The sequence below is a fragment of the Phaenicophaeus curvirostris genome, chromosome 10 (genome assembly GCF_032191515.1).
Source record: "Phaenicophaeus curvirostris isolate KB17595 chromosome 10, BPBGC_Pcur_1.0, whole genome shotgun sequence".
Lineage (NCBI taxonomy): Eukaryota > Metazoa > Chordata > Aves > Cuculiformes > Cuculidae > Phaenicophaeus > Phaenicophaeus curvirostris.
In genome coordinates this window covers 22020337-22036214 of record NC_091401.1, presented here as the reverse complement: position 1 = coordinate 22036214, position 15878 = coordinate 22020337, and the positions used below count along the sequence as shown (strand labels likewise).

General features: G+C 38.0%; 1 protein-coding gene across 1 annotated transcript in view; it reads right to left on the bottom strand.

Annotated features, from left to right (window-relative positions):
* Positions 1-1452: 1452 nt before the first annotated feature.
* The window catches only part of SI (sucrase-isomaltase), an 82366-nt gene continuing 67940 nt past the window's right edge, over positions 1453-15878 (bottom strand). The window contains exons 38-49 of the mRNA XM_069864963.1: positions 15578-15716; positions 11364-11497; positions 10890-10924; positions 10681-10797; positions 9148-9296; positions 8100-8184; positions 7948-8004; positions 7157-7281; positions 6803-6891; positions 5345-5394; positions 3151-3321; positions 1453-2034 (exon numbers count right to left, since the gene is read on the bottom strand). Coding sequence (XP_069721064.1) covers positions 1972-2034; positions 3151-3321; positions 5345-5394; positions 6803-6891; positions 7157-7281; positions 7948-8004; positions 8100-8184; positions 9148-9296; positions 10681-10797; positions 10890-10924; positions 11364-11497; positions 15578-15716 — 1214 coding nt within the window. The 3' untranslated portion in view covers positions 1453-1971. The remainder of the gene's footprint in view (positions 2035-3150; positions 3322-5344; positions 5395-6802; positions 6892-7156; positions 7282-7947; positions 8005-8099; positions 8185-9147; positions 9297-10680; positions 10798-10889; positions 10925-11363; positions 11498-15577; positions 15717-15878) is intronic.

Here is a 15878-nt window from a genome sequence, read left to right as displayed (position 1 = left end):
AGCAGCCCATAAAGTTCAGAAAAAGAAAATTGAAAGCAAAACTTCATGGCTTTCAGGAAAGATGCTGTGCCTTCAATGAGAATTTTCTGGTGCAATGGGCAGCAGGATTATATCAAACCTCTGAGTGTTATTATGCTATTTTATGAGTACTTTTTTTAAGTAAGTGTTTGAAACTCGAAGTAACACTGAGAGCGATAGTCAAAAAAAATCCTGTCTACAACACAAGTAGTATGTTGGTTGCTGCTCACTTAATTGTGTTGAAAACTGTCCCAGTACTCAGCACAGCTCATGAACTTGATTGGCACTTCCAGCAGAAAGAGATGTTTCACAACACACGTGTATCTGACCCAAAGAGAGACACTGCATAAAAAGCTACTGTAAACCTGAAGGAAAAAAAAAAGTCCACTTGGTGCAGCATATAGTGTCTTTGGACTCCAGCTAAGGGCCGTGATGCTACAAAGATGCTTCAGAAGTGAGCTGTGGGCCTGGTTTGCTGAGCTGCATCTGCTTCTACAAACTGCAGGAGAGGTGGTTCATTTCCCAGGCCCTCTGGGAGAGACACAGCAGGGAGCACCGCTCTAAGGTGGCCAACTCATCTTTGAAGCTGTGATTTCTCAGTCTATATGAGTTCCTCATTAATTATTACCATCTTGAGGACTCACTCAGTAAAAACCTTCCTCTGTGGCCAAAATGCAGGCAGTTCAGCTGACATATTGATCCTCTCAAAGCTGAGAAAACAAATCAAAGAGACTCCCCAGATAAATCTAATGAGAACAATGATGAAAATAAGCTCTTTCAAGTCTTAGGCTGTACCTACCATTCGAGTGGGTGCAAACCAGTAGAACATAGTGTGAGAGGGAATGTGAAGGGTCAGTAACCTGCACCTCCCCTCTTCTCAGTGTTGAGACACATCCTTGCATCTGCTTACTTATGCTTCTGGTCATCGGTAGCTTTGGAGAAACAGTGTACTTGGTTCCTTCAGATAAAAATATTTGTCAAAATGGTAGTGTTAGTCCTAGATTGTAATTTTCTCTGGATTGTCAGTTTCATTATTACATTACAGGGAAGTTTCAGTAAATTCAGCCCTACAATCACACTGATCCGGCAATGAAATGTTGGCTACTTACCTGTTTTACTACAAAATCCTAAAACAGAGACGTATCCTTTAATCTAATCTTAAGCACAGTCACTAGAGAGTACTACTACCTCTGACAGCAGTTTATTCCCATCAAATTTAATTGTAAACATGCTTTTCCAATCTGTTTAGATCATCTGTTGCACTCTTGGGATACGAAGATTCTTAACGTGAATTACTCCATTATAGTAAACATGCAACAACATTTCCTTCAGTGAAATAAACACTCAGAGACCAATTATTAAATTAATCAGTTAACCTTGAAACTTCATGTTTAATTTTACAACTTTAGGTCAGAACACTGGGGAACACAGATGTCTGGCCTAAGCCATAGGAAAAATAAAACTCAAAATGACTTTTGTAAGTACTTTAGAGTTTTATAGATCAACAACTTGAAACCTTGTTTGACAATAAATCACTGATCTGAAAGCAGTTACTTTTTCTTCATCTGGTCTTAAGTACTTCTCCATAGTAGTGACTCAAATAGCCACAATTAAAATTTGGCACACATTAAGTAAGCCAGAAATTCTACTCTGAGAAAACAATTTTCCATTCAGTTCTCAGTTTTGAATTATGATGCTAGATTGAAGTGCCATACAGTTTAAAATACTGATTTTGCATCACATGGAGACCTTTTAGTCAGGCTACAATAACACTGAAATATGACTGCTTTATACAAATAATCCCAAATATGAACTGACTGTAACCAGTATATATTTCATAATAAAAATTATTCTAAGATGACAGAGAAGCATTTTGAAAATGGAGAATTTGAAAGACAGCTTTAAAACAACATGAAAATTCAGTGGTATGGTCAATGTTGTTTCCCAGGCATTTTAGTTCCATTGCACGGTGTAGTTTTTGCCTAATTCTAGTTGAAGCTGGGTGATTGTCAGGACCTGTGGAAAAAAGCAGACAAAAATGGACAATTAATAACTCTGCCCTGAAAAGCTACATCTGTGTTCAGTAAAGAATATAGTGGCTTCTCATTTCAGGTTACAAGAATTTATTCCTCTTCCTTTGCTTTTGTGTTTGTACCACTTTAAATACATTTTAACCAGCCTAAATTTTTGGATTTCTGACCATGAGGCTCTGATCCCTTCCCTTCATTCAGAGGCTCTCTTAGAACTCCATTCTCTTTTACATTTTTAACTCATCTTTTTAGTTAAGCATACAGTTCTGGCTTTTCATGAAAGGGAGAAAGAACTAAGACTGACAGAACACTGAATTTCAAAGGGAAAGTAGTAAGATCCCAGTAAGAGAAGAGAAGAGGATAGGCAGTTTCCCTCTACCAGAAAACTGGCAAGACTGAATGCCTCAGCAGTTCTGTTCATATCTGAAACGTGCCCCACAGGAGCGCTGTCTTGAATGGAAATGCAATTATACACATTTATTTCAGTTGCCTTTTGTACTGCTGGCCTTTATTACTGGAGGAGGTGAGGGGAATGCCCTGGGCAGGAACCAGGAACAAACACATGCAGATGGAAAACCCTGTGCTCTGGTGGAAGGTATGCTAATAACCTTAGGAGAAGTGGGATTTGACTTTTACAGGTAGGAGCCCTGTGCTGCAATGCCAATAGCCAAAATATGACATGACAAAGTAAGAAAGGGTGGTAGACGAACAGGGCTGAGAAATGAAAGTGTTGTCAGACAAGACTGACAACAATGGGGTCATGTAGAGACTATGAAAATTCTTGTAGCTGGCTTCACCTTCCTTGAAATCTCACAGGTTGCAAGTAAGCTATTAGGAAGACAAACACAAACCAAACTCCACTGTCAGAAGTGTTTTGGGTTCCTTGACAGTAATTGCTCTGCTTAAAAGATCTACTAGACTCCCTGCACAATCTTTACTATAAATTAAACGATGATTTATATAATCATTACCTAATGATAGCATGTATATCTTGCTGAAATATATTTTAAATACTATATTACAGCTTAGAGTTGAATCTCTAAATGTTTAAGAGCATGTGTGCCATTGTGAAAGTGGCATTACCCTGCAAATGGCATCTTACCTTCTTGGCATCATTGTAGGTCACGATGTGAGGCGATGCAATTGTCCCACCATTCAGCAATACGGTCACCTCGGTAATCTTGGTGGGCACCCCCAGGACTTTAATTTCAGTGAACATTAGGTTGTTTGGATCAGTGTAACCATGATGCAAAACTGTGATGTCTAAAACGTTCTGACAGGAAAAGGAAAGAGATATCAGAGATTGTTACTAGACTGGTACTAGTCCACTGGAGCTGTTCAATTGCTTTCCTGTCTTCCCATTTCTTTTTTTTTAAAATACCTGTACATTTTTATTTATTTTCTAAATGTTGAAGGCTTCAATTTTCTTCACATTGTTAATCTGCCTAGATCCTGGGCTCTGCTGTGTCTTTAATTGCCACTTTAATTGCTAATAGATGTGAGAAGTAAAGCAACCAGATGCTCTTAACTCCTGCTGCATTGACAACCCCCTCCTCCACAGTCACAGGGACAACAGCTAAGCCTCATCTCCTGGTTTCTGATCCAGGCTCTGCTCTCCCTGCTTCATGCCCTCCTAGGGCAGCTCCTTCACCCCATCATCTCCCTCAGCACTCACAAGTCCCCTCCCATTTCCACCTGCTGTGATTTTAAGTAGATTATGAGCACACAGTTTCTTTTTGGGATGTACCAAGGACTAAATACCTCCAGAGAGCAAATGTCATGTTAAGCAGCCCAGAGACAGTGTCTGCTGGTTCACAGCCCAAGTGCAATCCAATGCAATTGTGTATTTGATATAGTTCTGCATATTCAGTGCTTAGGGTGTATTGCCTTTAGTGTGATTATTTTTCATTGTTGGTTGATTCAAGATCTCTTTAATTATGCATTTCCTTACCAACTTGCTTTAAGAACAGGAAAAAGTGCATTTATTTTATAATCTTCTTGCAACGGCAAACAGTAGATATTAGCAAAACAAACTTCTTTTCCTTAGCAATTAACATCCAATTATTTGACAAAGAAAATTATGAGAAGAAAGAACAGTGTGGCTAAAAATTAGAAAATATTCTGGTGCCTTAAAAAACTAATGAAATAAAAAAATGTATTTTCTATTAAAACGGAAAAATATGTCTTTTAAAGCAAAAGTTTATATGATCACAGCTTAGTTGAATTACAGAAATTCAAATGATAATGAAAAAAATTGAAACCAAACATCCCAGAAATGCCAGTATTTAAAGGGATCACTCCTGTTTATTGACTTAGTTACCCATGAATGCATCCCAGATTTCCTGTGTTTATGAGCAAAGGGAAAAAGCAGTCCTGAACAGAGGCAGTGACTCTGCACCAGTCACTGCACTTTCTCTGCTGTCTTATCAGGCTGCCTCTCAATCTCTTTTTCTATAAAATACATTGACTGGGGTCAGTGCACACATCCTAGGACTGGGGCTCAAGTTTATGTCTCAGAACCACAAACACACCTCTGGTTTGTCATTGATGGGAGGGCATGATTAGGACTTATGAACGAGGCGAGTCCTGTTCTCCCCTATTTGCTCTTTTAGAGAGTGATTTCTTCTGTGATTGCCAATGACTGTGTGTTCTGCTTCCTACCAGAACTAAGACTGCACACAGCAAATAAATACATTCTACCACAAATAGGAGAAAAAGCACCACACTGCTAACAGAAATGCCCTCCTTCTGACCCTGTGCATTCTTCTTTCTTTTTAGAGCAATGACATAGCTTGAACAACAATGTAGAGAACAGCAGGAAGGACTCTGAACTTGCCAAATGGATAAGGAACAACTTCACGTATCCATTCCTGAGAAGAAACCCAAATTCCTTGCCAGGCAGAGGTATTTCTCTGTAGCTTTAAGCCAGGGTTCCAAAGCCTTTTCTCCTTAAACCCTTCTGTCTGCAACCTCCATCTCCTTTTTCACCAGCAAGGGCTGTTTTTCCCAGCTCAGCTGTTCTGAACCATCTACATGTTTGAGATGTTATATATTGATAAGTGCTTTCACTTTGCAGAAATCTATATGAAATAAACTTCTATTTTCAGAATTATATCTGAAATTACCATGCCATAAATGCAAACATTACTTAACAATATTCCAAAATCAGTATCATCAGTTAATGTAAGGGTAGGATATCTAGACATTAGCAAGTCCCATATTAGAACACCTATATTCAAAAATATAACAACAATCTCCTAAAGTGATTATTCAAAAACTGAGATAGCATTACATACCCAATTAGCAGTAAATGATGTTAGCAGATACACACCATCTTCATATGCATCTATTAAAAGGAAAGAATAAAATAAAACATATTAGCTATTCACCTTAGTTGACACATTATCAAAATTTCAAGTATTCTGTATGCTACACACAAATATATGGTATATTGATATATACATAAATACAGAAAAGTTCTGTCTTTCCAGAAGACATAAAATACTTTCTTATAGGATTGTGTGCTATCTAAATAACACCAAAATAAGAACATTTTAGAGGCAATATATAAAAAAGGCAAACAAACACCATTAGGAAGACCAAGGGTACTAAGACCAGTATAGGAGTCCCTTCTCATATTCAGCTCTATTCACTCTCCAGTTACAAATGGCAACAATAGACACTGATGCTTCATTCATCAATCCTATTATCCAGTGCTAAATAAACTCAAAGTAGTGCTGATAATCATGGGCATTATGGGTTCTTGCCTTTCTGCACCACCAAAGGCAGATCACAGGCATCCTGGTGACGGGCAACTTGTAACCTACGCTGATTTCATTTATCATCAGATTTCCACAAACACGGCCATCATTCCTGAATTCCAGGGCTAACAGGCAGTGGTGTACATGAAACATCTCAAAGCACACAAACAGCATCCTGTAGACTTCCCTAGATATCATTATGCAAAATAACCATTTTCTGCATTACTTACAGTAATCTTGGGTGATAGATTATTGTTATTACAAGGGTAACACCCTCTGACTGGAAAGGATAAATGACATGCAAGTATCTCTTATCTGAAGACCATTTAAATTCAGTGATATTGAGGAAATTACTTAAAGATTCCCACATAATCTATGGTTACAGTTAAGTTTCCTATAGGCTTGAGAACAAATGTGTCATCTGTGTTGCCTTAGGTCCAGGGCACAGTTTCATTTATAGAACATATTAATACTATAAATCATAGCATTATGTGGTTTAAATCAGGAATATAATGCTAATCTGATGGTTTAATTTCAGTTTTGTCTCTGAAGGCACATTCAGCTATGTCTTCTAGAAATGTGATTGCTTTGACCAGAGTCCACCATTTCCATCTACTCCTAAAGCTCCTCCTTGAACACCTCATGCTACGCCAAAGACTTCTAAGGCAGAAGCAACCACCAGAACACACCTTTTTGAAGGCTAAGTGATGCAGTTCCTTACAGCTTGGAGTTTCCACTTGGCTAAATGGGTTGTTAAGAACTGCAGACAGAAAAGCTCCTGAGTCAGCTACTGAGTATTACGTGGTTTTCAAGGACTGCAGTAATTTGTTTAATCTCTGTTTCATAGACCTGGTGTTTGTTTTGTCTGTTTTAATTTGGGCTTTGAATATCCCCAGGGGTGGAGTCTCCACAGTCTCTTGGGGCAACCTGTTGCAGTGTTTGACCATCCTCCCAAAGACGGGATTTTATAAAGGCGAGAAGTGCCACACGTACCAATGCGAACACCATCATCCCAGTAAAGCTGTCCTTCTGCCATCAGAGTGTCGTTCAGAGCGACAGTGAGTCCCATTGGGTTTTTTCGGCTGTGGAAAACAGAATAATGTTTCCTGAGCATACTGCATTTCATGTTTACGACTTCTTAATAAATATTGTATGCCACTCAATCTATCTCCCATAGTCATCTTTCTAAGCCCACACTATGAAATTACAGGAGACCATTAGGAGTAAACAAAAAAGGAAAAAACAGCCATAAAGCTCAAGTGCTATCATATACGTAGCTTCTCTGAGGACTGGTAGTATTATACGTAATTCTGCAAAGCTAAATTTTAAATTTTCAGTTAATCTTACCTGTAAAAAGTTGTAGTAGCAGGTCTTTGCCAAGGAAGGATATATCCTCCTCGAATATGCAGGTTGATGTGTTCCAAAGGAGCTTGTAAAAGTCTGAACTGTCCCCTAAAGCCAACATCTTCATCCTATTTATGAAAAAGAAAACAAAAATTCTTCTACTGAATTTTCCTTGTTTTTCAGGACTTTTTTTAGTATGAAATTATTATCTTTTTCCCAGACAGATTAATTACAAGTTGTTATGGCAGGAGTAACTACCTGATGCTTTTAAGAGAATCTCTGAAATTCTGTTTCAATAAAAGATTGGCTTGATCATAGGTGAAAGCAGCTGAACCAAAGGGGCCATTCAGGTGAATTACAATTTTGTGATTAATGAAGTGATTTTTGATGCCTACACTTTCTAATACCAGAAGTGTGTTCTTTTATTCTGTGAAAGCTAATGCAACTACACCTGTTTTGTCTTTCTCCATTAAAGCATTTGTTACAAAGACATTATGTGTATAACATTAGGGTTAGAAACCTATTTAGGATCAATAGAATGACTTCAAATTAAAGGTATTATTTCAACTTTAAAGTTACCTTAACTGTGGTCATGTTATTATGCAGTATTATACAGGAATCCGGGAGGGTTTTTTAGCAGCTAAGACGATGTTGCATTGGTAAGAACTGAAACTCAATGCAAGTTTGAAAAAGAAAGAGAGTGTTTAGACCTCCCCACTGCTCTCAGCCCAACCTGGTGCTGTCTGAGCAGTGCTGTGAAGAAGAGAAATAACATAATTTACAAAATTACTTACTGTGTAGTAATCATACCAGCGGGCATTGGGTAAGTAAGCATTCACTGTTACAGCATTCTGGAATTAAACATACATGGTTTAGGTACCTTAAATCTAAAAGTGAATTTTACCTAAAGTGACTTCAGTATTTTCTTAAGTGCTTAAAAGCTTACCTGTTGCATCACAGGGCTGATGAGCAGTGCAGGTCCCCACAGGAACTGCTCATATATATCCCAGGTTTTTTTGTCTTCCACAAACCTGTATGTTCACAGAATAATGATTAGACATTGCGTGCTGAACTTTTCCAAAATGTTCCGTCTCTCAGATATTTTTCTCAGAAATTGAACCTACCATTCCTAATATCTACTATTTCCTCGTCTTTATTATAGTATTAATAATTCAGAGATCAATAAATGCTTAGCAGGAATGCATAAAGATCCTAATGTGAAAATCATTAGAGGAATGCAAGCTATTACTTAGCTTTCTTCTCTTGCCCTTTCTTTGCATTTACTTTGCAGTATATTTAGATCACAGAACTCAGACCCATTGTGCGTGGCTGGTATCAGCAATACTAAGATTAGGTCATGGAAAGACAGGGAACCGCTTTATAATTTGTGCCACTTTTTTTCTTTGACAGTTTAAAAAAGCAAGTCAAAACATGCAAAGAAGTCAATATTTCTCACCCAAGACATACGTGTACATACAACATCTTTTAAGAGCAGGAGTTAAAGCTTTTGCAGATACTGCCCCTCCTGATCGGAAGCAAAGGTGATTTTGTATTTCTAACAATTTTTTTTTAAAAAAAAAATCTGCTATATTTCCTCAGACACACACACAAAAGACATTTTTCCTTGCAAAACTCATGATGTGTGGCAGAATTGCCTCCTTTTTATCCAAAGTTTTTGTCTAGCTCTTTTTGCAACATTTGCATGCCCAGCATCAGATGAAACTTTTTTGTTACTTGCTCCTAAGGAGGGTAAGCTTTAAAATTTAAATATTACTTCTAGAGAAGCAAATGTTCAATTTTGCATAGTGAAAAACATAGAACTATTGCTATTCAAGTGAGACTTAATATTGAAAGTTCATATTCTCAATCTTGTGCCTGTTTTCATTTAAATAAAAATTGCTGTAACTCAAAGAAAATTTTATTGTTAGGAGGGTTGTAACTATAGAAGGTTTAGTGCAGCTTCCTGACAAGGAGAGCAAAGGAGTCACACTTACGCATGGAGTACAGGGCGGACAACAGTGCTGCCATGGGCATGAGCATCATACATTAATGTGTAGAGGTAGGGCAACAGGGTGTATCTTATATTCAGCACGTTCCTGGAAATGTCCTCAAACGTTGAATTCCAGGAAACAGGATCTTGCCTCTGAAAGAAAAGAGACCATTGGTAGAATGTTTTGTTCAGAAAATCTAAACCCAAAAAAAAGTAAAAATATAATTTGCTAATGATCACGAGAGACTCCACTTTTAACAACTCTTTTCTTTCATTTTATGCTTCTCTTCAGACCTCATCTAACCTGTTAGTATAAGTAATTAACAAATGTGCATTAAAATCAGTATAGCAAGACAAAGCCAAAGAAATTCCTCTGCTTGACTAGAGTGCCTTTCTTTATTTATTCTTTGATTAAGGAGAAAGTGGCAATAAAAACAATAGGTTACACTATAAGCCTTAAGAAAGGAACTAGAAAGAAGGAAGGTGAGAAAATCCTCAGGGGGAATAGTATAAAAACTGCTTAATGCAAAGTGTCCCAAAGGAGTGACACATCCCAGTGTACGTAATTTATTATCCCTCTTACCTGCAGGGCAGCACTTGGGACTTGCAAGAACATACCAAAGCACTAATGACTGATGTCAGGGGGCACTTCCAGTCTTTATTAAACATATTGAACAATACCTTGGCAAATTGGGTAAGACTGGAAGCAACATGATAACCCTGAATCTGCATTTTTAAAGGCTTTAAAAGTCCTATCGAAAAGTGTGCCGCTGCAAGATAAAGCACACAGTTTTTGAAAAGGAGACTTTAATCCATTAGATATATGCCATATAAATAGCTCTACTCTGCTAGACCTGAAGCTTTAGCTGGAAGAGAAGTGCTGTTTTCATTATTTATTTTTTTTTATTTTTCCAGTTATCTTGTTGTACAGCTTTCTATAACAGCACTTTCTTAGCCAGCACAGACCTACATTTAGGCAATTATTTTCCTTTACTCTTAAAAGAAATATAATATCTGATGGTGGCAAATGGGCAAAGTACAGAAATTTCCGAGTTTGACTCCAGAATCTTATTACACTGCTCCATTTTCCCATTTGTTGGATAATTATGGGCAATTAGGGCTGAGAGCACCAAGGTCAGTTTTGCTCCTTTAAGTGAATTTACCATAAAAGCGTTCTATTTTAGTCTTGCCAATGTAATGCATTTAAATAAAAACAGCATATGGGGAAAAATATGTAGGAGTTTGATTCAATCAAAGCAGACTTAGACTAGGCTTCCTTCAAGTGGTCCAAAGCCCAGAGCAGCCCCTCCGGGGACATAAAATCTCCCAGTTGAGGGGCAGGCTTACAGCAGAGGTAGCATAAAGACAATTATTTATTTGATAAAGAGCCAAACATGTTTTTCCCGTTTCCATTTTGCTTGGATTGTACCTTTTCTTGAGCCAGTCATCTGAACATCTTGTGCAATGTTCTGATTGGCCTCTACATGAGAGTTGCAAAGGCCCAGATGTTAACAACCATTAAAAAATTGTGACTCACCCTTGTTCCTTTCTCATTGTGATTCCTTGAATATGGGTAAAATGCACCCAGCTGCATCCAGCGAAGACACAGTTCATACTCTGAGTCTTTCAAAAAGCCACAGATATCAGCTCCTGTCTGAAAGTTTAAAAATTATCTGATTGGAATACTATAACATCTAGTACAGCACCGAGATAATTAAATATATGGTAATAACTCATTTAGCTTACATAAGATATTCCAAAGAGACTGAACTCCATCATACCTGCAAGGGAAAATAATTCAACATTACTAGTCTAGTCGTTATTTTTCTCCCTTTGGTATGCTAATGGTTACATAGATAATACATATTATAATGCTGAAAGACAAGAAGAGAAAACAAGCACAACCCCCATGATTTCATTAAAGTGTAGTGTTTTTCGGCTACAGAAAGAGGCAGGAGCTGGTTGGTCTGAAGCAAACAAAGAAAGTTGTGGCAGGACACAGGGTGTGAAGGTGGCCAGTCCCAAAGGAAAAAAGGGCTCCCAGCACCCGGTGCAGAAGCGAAGTAGGAGTAAAAGAGGCATTGCCCACAAAATATAGTTCCTGAACTAAAGGGCCTATTTCAGCTAAAGCAACATGAATACTAAAGGGAAGTAGATGAAAAGAAAGAAATAGCTGAAAATATTCAGTTAACTGAATACAGACCTTTTCCTTCTACATACCAATAACAGATTTTGCTAGCTGATCCCAAGCTGCAGTGTTATCACCAAGCCGGTGTCCTGCCCATCTTCCACTACTGGGATATGTGGAATGGGTGATAACGATCCCACGCTCCTTGGTGGCACTCTGCAAACCACTGGCATTAAAAACAGACAGAAAAAAAACCCCAAATTACATGAGAATTATTACATTACTTGTTACATAAATTCCTCTTTGAAAATAAACATAAGGGCTGATATTTTCATAGCAAAGGGCAGCATTGTTGTATGCATGAATATGCATACATCTGATCCAGACGTGCTTTTTACAGCAATTCACTAGGATTCACACATACACAGAAACTCAGCAGTGTCAGTCAACCTGCAGCTGTAAAGAGAACTGGCAAAACAAAATAAGAAGGTACTAAAATACAGATTTCCAGCACAGGCAAGTTACTGTGTGGGAAAATACAAATGTAGCCCAACTTGCACATTTTCTAAGGTCTTTACGATACTGTCCAGTGCTTGTCATTCCTTTCAAAAAGTACCTGAAAATTGCAGCAACAGTTGAAAATAATTTAAAAAATCTCATATCAAAAATATCATAAGGGGGAAAACAGAGGTGTCAGGAATATTGGTCTCCAGATGCCAAAAAGCGATTGAAAGAAAAGAGTAAGTCATGGGTTCGTAGTCACTTCAGAAGCATCAAGATGACATGATATCAATATGAAATAACCAGCAAGGATGTGTCTACAAGCAAATATATTAAATAAGCAGTTTTCTGCTCAGGGCAGGTAACAGCCATCACAGCTAAGGCACGACTACCAATGTGTGTGATTACCTTGGCACTAGCTGATATTTGGTGTGATCTCATTAGGCTTCTCATGAGCAGAAAAGATTTCAGCCAGAGGTTAGTAATATTTTGACAACAGTGGGATTTATTTCATTTTCTCAAATTAGAAGCAAAAACCTACAGGGCAGGAAACATACTGGAATACGAGGGACAAAAGGAAATTGCTGTATCAGGCAAGGACAGTCATGGACATTTCAAGATGCTCTACACTATGCATCCAGGCTTTTGTGAGGGGAGACTGTGTCTTGCCAGTGACTCAGGAGAAAATATCCTGAGGCCCCCGATGTGCAGCTGTGAATGAGCTGGAAGGAAAATTAATTCACTAATTAATCATATCCCTCAAATAATTAAAAAAAAATATTTAATTTTCTTAAATAAAGCCTTGGCTATTGCCACAAAATACCTGCAAAGGGACCAAGTAAGCTCTAGGGGGAAAAACAATTTGCTAATTTCAGGGGAATTTATGCTTCCTGCTTCCTCTGCCAAGGGCACGAGCACCTTTCTCTGCAGCATATGCTGTTGCTCTATGCCATGTGACTGGCATGGGTGCATTACTGCTCCACTTTCTCAGAACAATCCCTTTGCTGCCATGCACACGTACTGTGAACCATTACAGCAAAACACCAAACTGCAACACCAGTGAGAAAGCCACAACTATTAAATTGCACAGCTCTCCAGTGCTGGCTCCACAAGAATTGCCTAAACAACTGCTTCAATAAGGCACTATTTATTCATTTTTCTACAAGATTTGCAGCTTTAGTGACACTATAAGTACAGCAAAAATACACAAGTCACTTAAATTACTGTACTAATTAAACTAGACGAATGTGCTGTAATTATTTCTTCCAAGACAAACAGTAGGTTTGCTAGTATCTTTTATTTGCTTTGTAACTACTATCAAAGATTTTCAGCCTCTCTTTGGCTTACTCCACTTCAACAATGCTTTGGAAATTGCAGCTAAAATTTCAAATGTAAAAATACCTGTATGTTGCATGTAGAATTGCTCAAGGATGAGCAATGCCCAAGAGTTTTGCTGACTCAAGGTGCCAGCTCTCTGCTTCAGGACTGAGCCAAAGCTGTATCCATGAAAAGTAATTACTCACATCACAAAGCCCAAATTTACCTCCAAACGGTTCCTGTACTCACTAGTAAGCACTCTGGCTTTCAAGCCTATGCCCAAGCCTCCTCATGAAAGAACAGCATTAAGCCCATAGCTGGAAGGTGCCTCTGCCTAAAAGATGGAGAACTGGAATGACATCAAGTTACATACAAAATAGCTGTTCACTTTGAAGTTACAGGCTTTTGAGAGTTTAGTTTTGCAGGCAAAACATCCTCCTGTTTGTGTGGTTTAATATTAAAGTTAATTACTATTGCAACAATATCTTCAGCTGCATAAGTACTCCTTCAGTTAGTACTAAAGAGTAAATTGGGAATTGAGAGATACATATTTTTTTTGTAAACTACTATTTTGAATAAATTTCAAGTGTAAAATATCTGTCTAAGCTGTGTAATTTATCGTAGCCATTTCTGTCACATTACCTGTCAAATCAAGAGGAAATATCTGACTAATATTTCAGTTCATACGTAGTACACAGAAACAATGCTAATGTTCCTCTTACTGTTAAATTATTGTCTGCTTACAATGCCCAAAGCACATGTGATTTGGCTGGTAGCAGAGGTATCAGACTTTTTTTCCTGTCCTGTCAGCAGTTTTGCTTCTGCCTTGACTGGTAGCGCCGCAATGGCACGACACCAAATATAATATCCACTCAGTCCAAATTTCAAGCAGCCTCGATAGTTTCTGTCTTTATGGTAAAATCAAAGTTACCAAGGGCTTTAAAGTCCTTAAGACCTATAACGAAATCCTGCTCCTTGCTTCCTCATTGAATTGGAAGTAAAACAGCACAGATATATTATCATTAGATTAGGTGTTATCTAAAGCAGACTAGGGTACTATTGAGAAAGGAACAGACATAGATATTTCTAAAAGTAAAGACTTATGTGCATGTTTCACATTTTAAAAGTCACTGTGTCCCCTTTTCACTACTATTCCATTTGTTTCAAGCAGAGGACATAATCAAGCCCTTTTTAAATTAACATTGTTAGAAAACTATATTCGTCTTCCTTCACAGATGTAGAGCATAAGGTGAAAATAATATCAAACCTAGCAATAAACCTGGCTATCCTAGAAAGACTTAGAAGCAAAAATTATTTCACATTTTAATTACTGTAATTATGTGAGACTGTCATGGAGTAATTACTGTTCCCAACAGCTGGTCAAAATATTCAGACCTGTTCTCCATTCTGCCTTGTGAATGAATACCCAAGCGGTGTCTATGGATTGACTGCTCTTGTTTACAATGCAGAGCATCGCCCCTGGATGGCCTTGGTGGCTTTCTGATAATAGAAACCTCTGCTGAAAAGGCAACACATCCTGTTTGAGTGTGTTGGGACAAAGAAGCACTGAATGGCGAGTAATTACCTCCAAATTAAACTATATGAGAAAGAACACTGTGGACATGTTATTACATCACAGTGCTCAACAATTAAGCCTGCACAACATAACATTTGTATGAATGAAGTTCTCAGAATTGCTATACCAGGAATTGCTCCCCAGATACGCGAGCAACCAGCTTTAGTATCAGACTTGGATAAACTGTCTTAAAACAGTTTAAATGCACCTTGAAAATTGAGTCTGGTTGGGGTCAGCAATTTTAAAGCTGTTAAATTCAAAATAATGGCTTTGCTGTCTTGTCACAAGATAGTGACGCAGATGCAGGTGTATATGTGCTTGAGTAGGCAGGTTATTTTTCTTAGCTAGCTCCAAGTGCAGATTGCAGTGAAACCATGGAAATAAAGGTTCAGCTCAGCCCTGCACAGACCCACCTCACTTTCTCCTGCACATCCTTTCCAGAATCTCAGGTTCATACCATCCTTTTTGCACCATGGGTGAGGTCACTGACCTAATTAAGCAGTAACATGACAAATTATATCAACTGCGAGAGCTATAGCACCGCTGCTCAAGATTCTGAACAGAACCACAGAATCATTCAGGTTGGAAAAGACTTTAAAGATCATCAAACCCAAACCTTAATCTAGTGCTTCCAAGTTCACCACTAATCCATGTCCCTAAGCACTACATCTACACATCTTGTAATTACCTCCAGGGATGGTAACTCAACCAGTTCCCCAGACAGCCTGTTCCAGTTCCTGGCAAACGCCATTTCTAGCTGAATTGAAGAATCAAATATATTAGAATGAAAAGAAAGCATTCTCAGGAATGTTAAATAAACTGATGAAAGTTTTGGCCATAAGAATGTAGACACAGTATATTCATCTGCAACATATTTTGGAGATGACAAGAAAGTATGCAAACTTCACTTACTCTAAGGTAGGTTTTGTTTGTGACCATCCATAAAGGTTGTGGACATCGTAGTGTCTAACTGGAGTACCATCTGGAAGATATTGTTGACCTTCCATACATGGGGTTTTGTAAGCTAATCCCTCTGATCGGTATCCCAAATCTAATGGAAAGGGAACAAAAACATTTATTTTTTAATAATGAACATTCAGTAATAGTTTGAGTTACCTTCTCTTAATTTTCACAACCTCTTAGGCTTCTCGCCTCTTTTAAGCCACGTATAATGTCTTTTTTTTACTTAGAATTATAAAAATAACATTTCCAA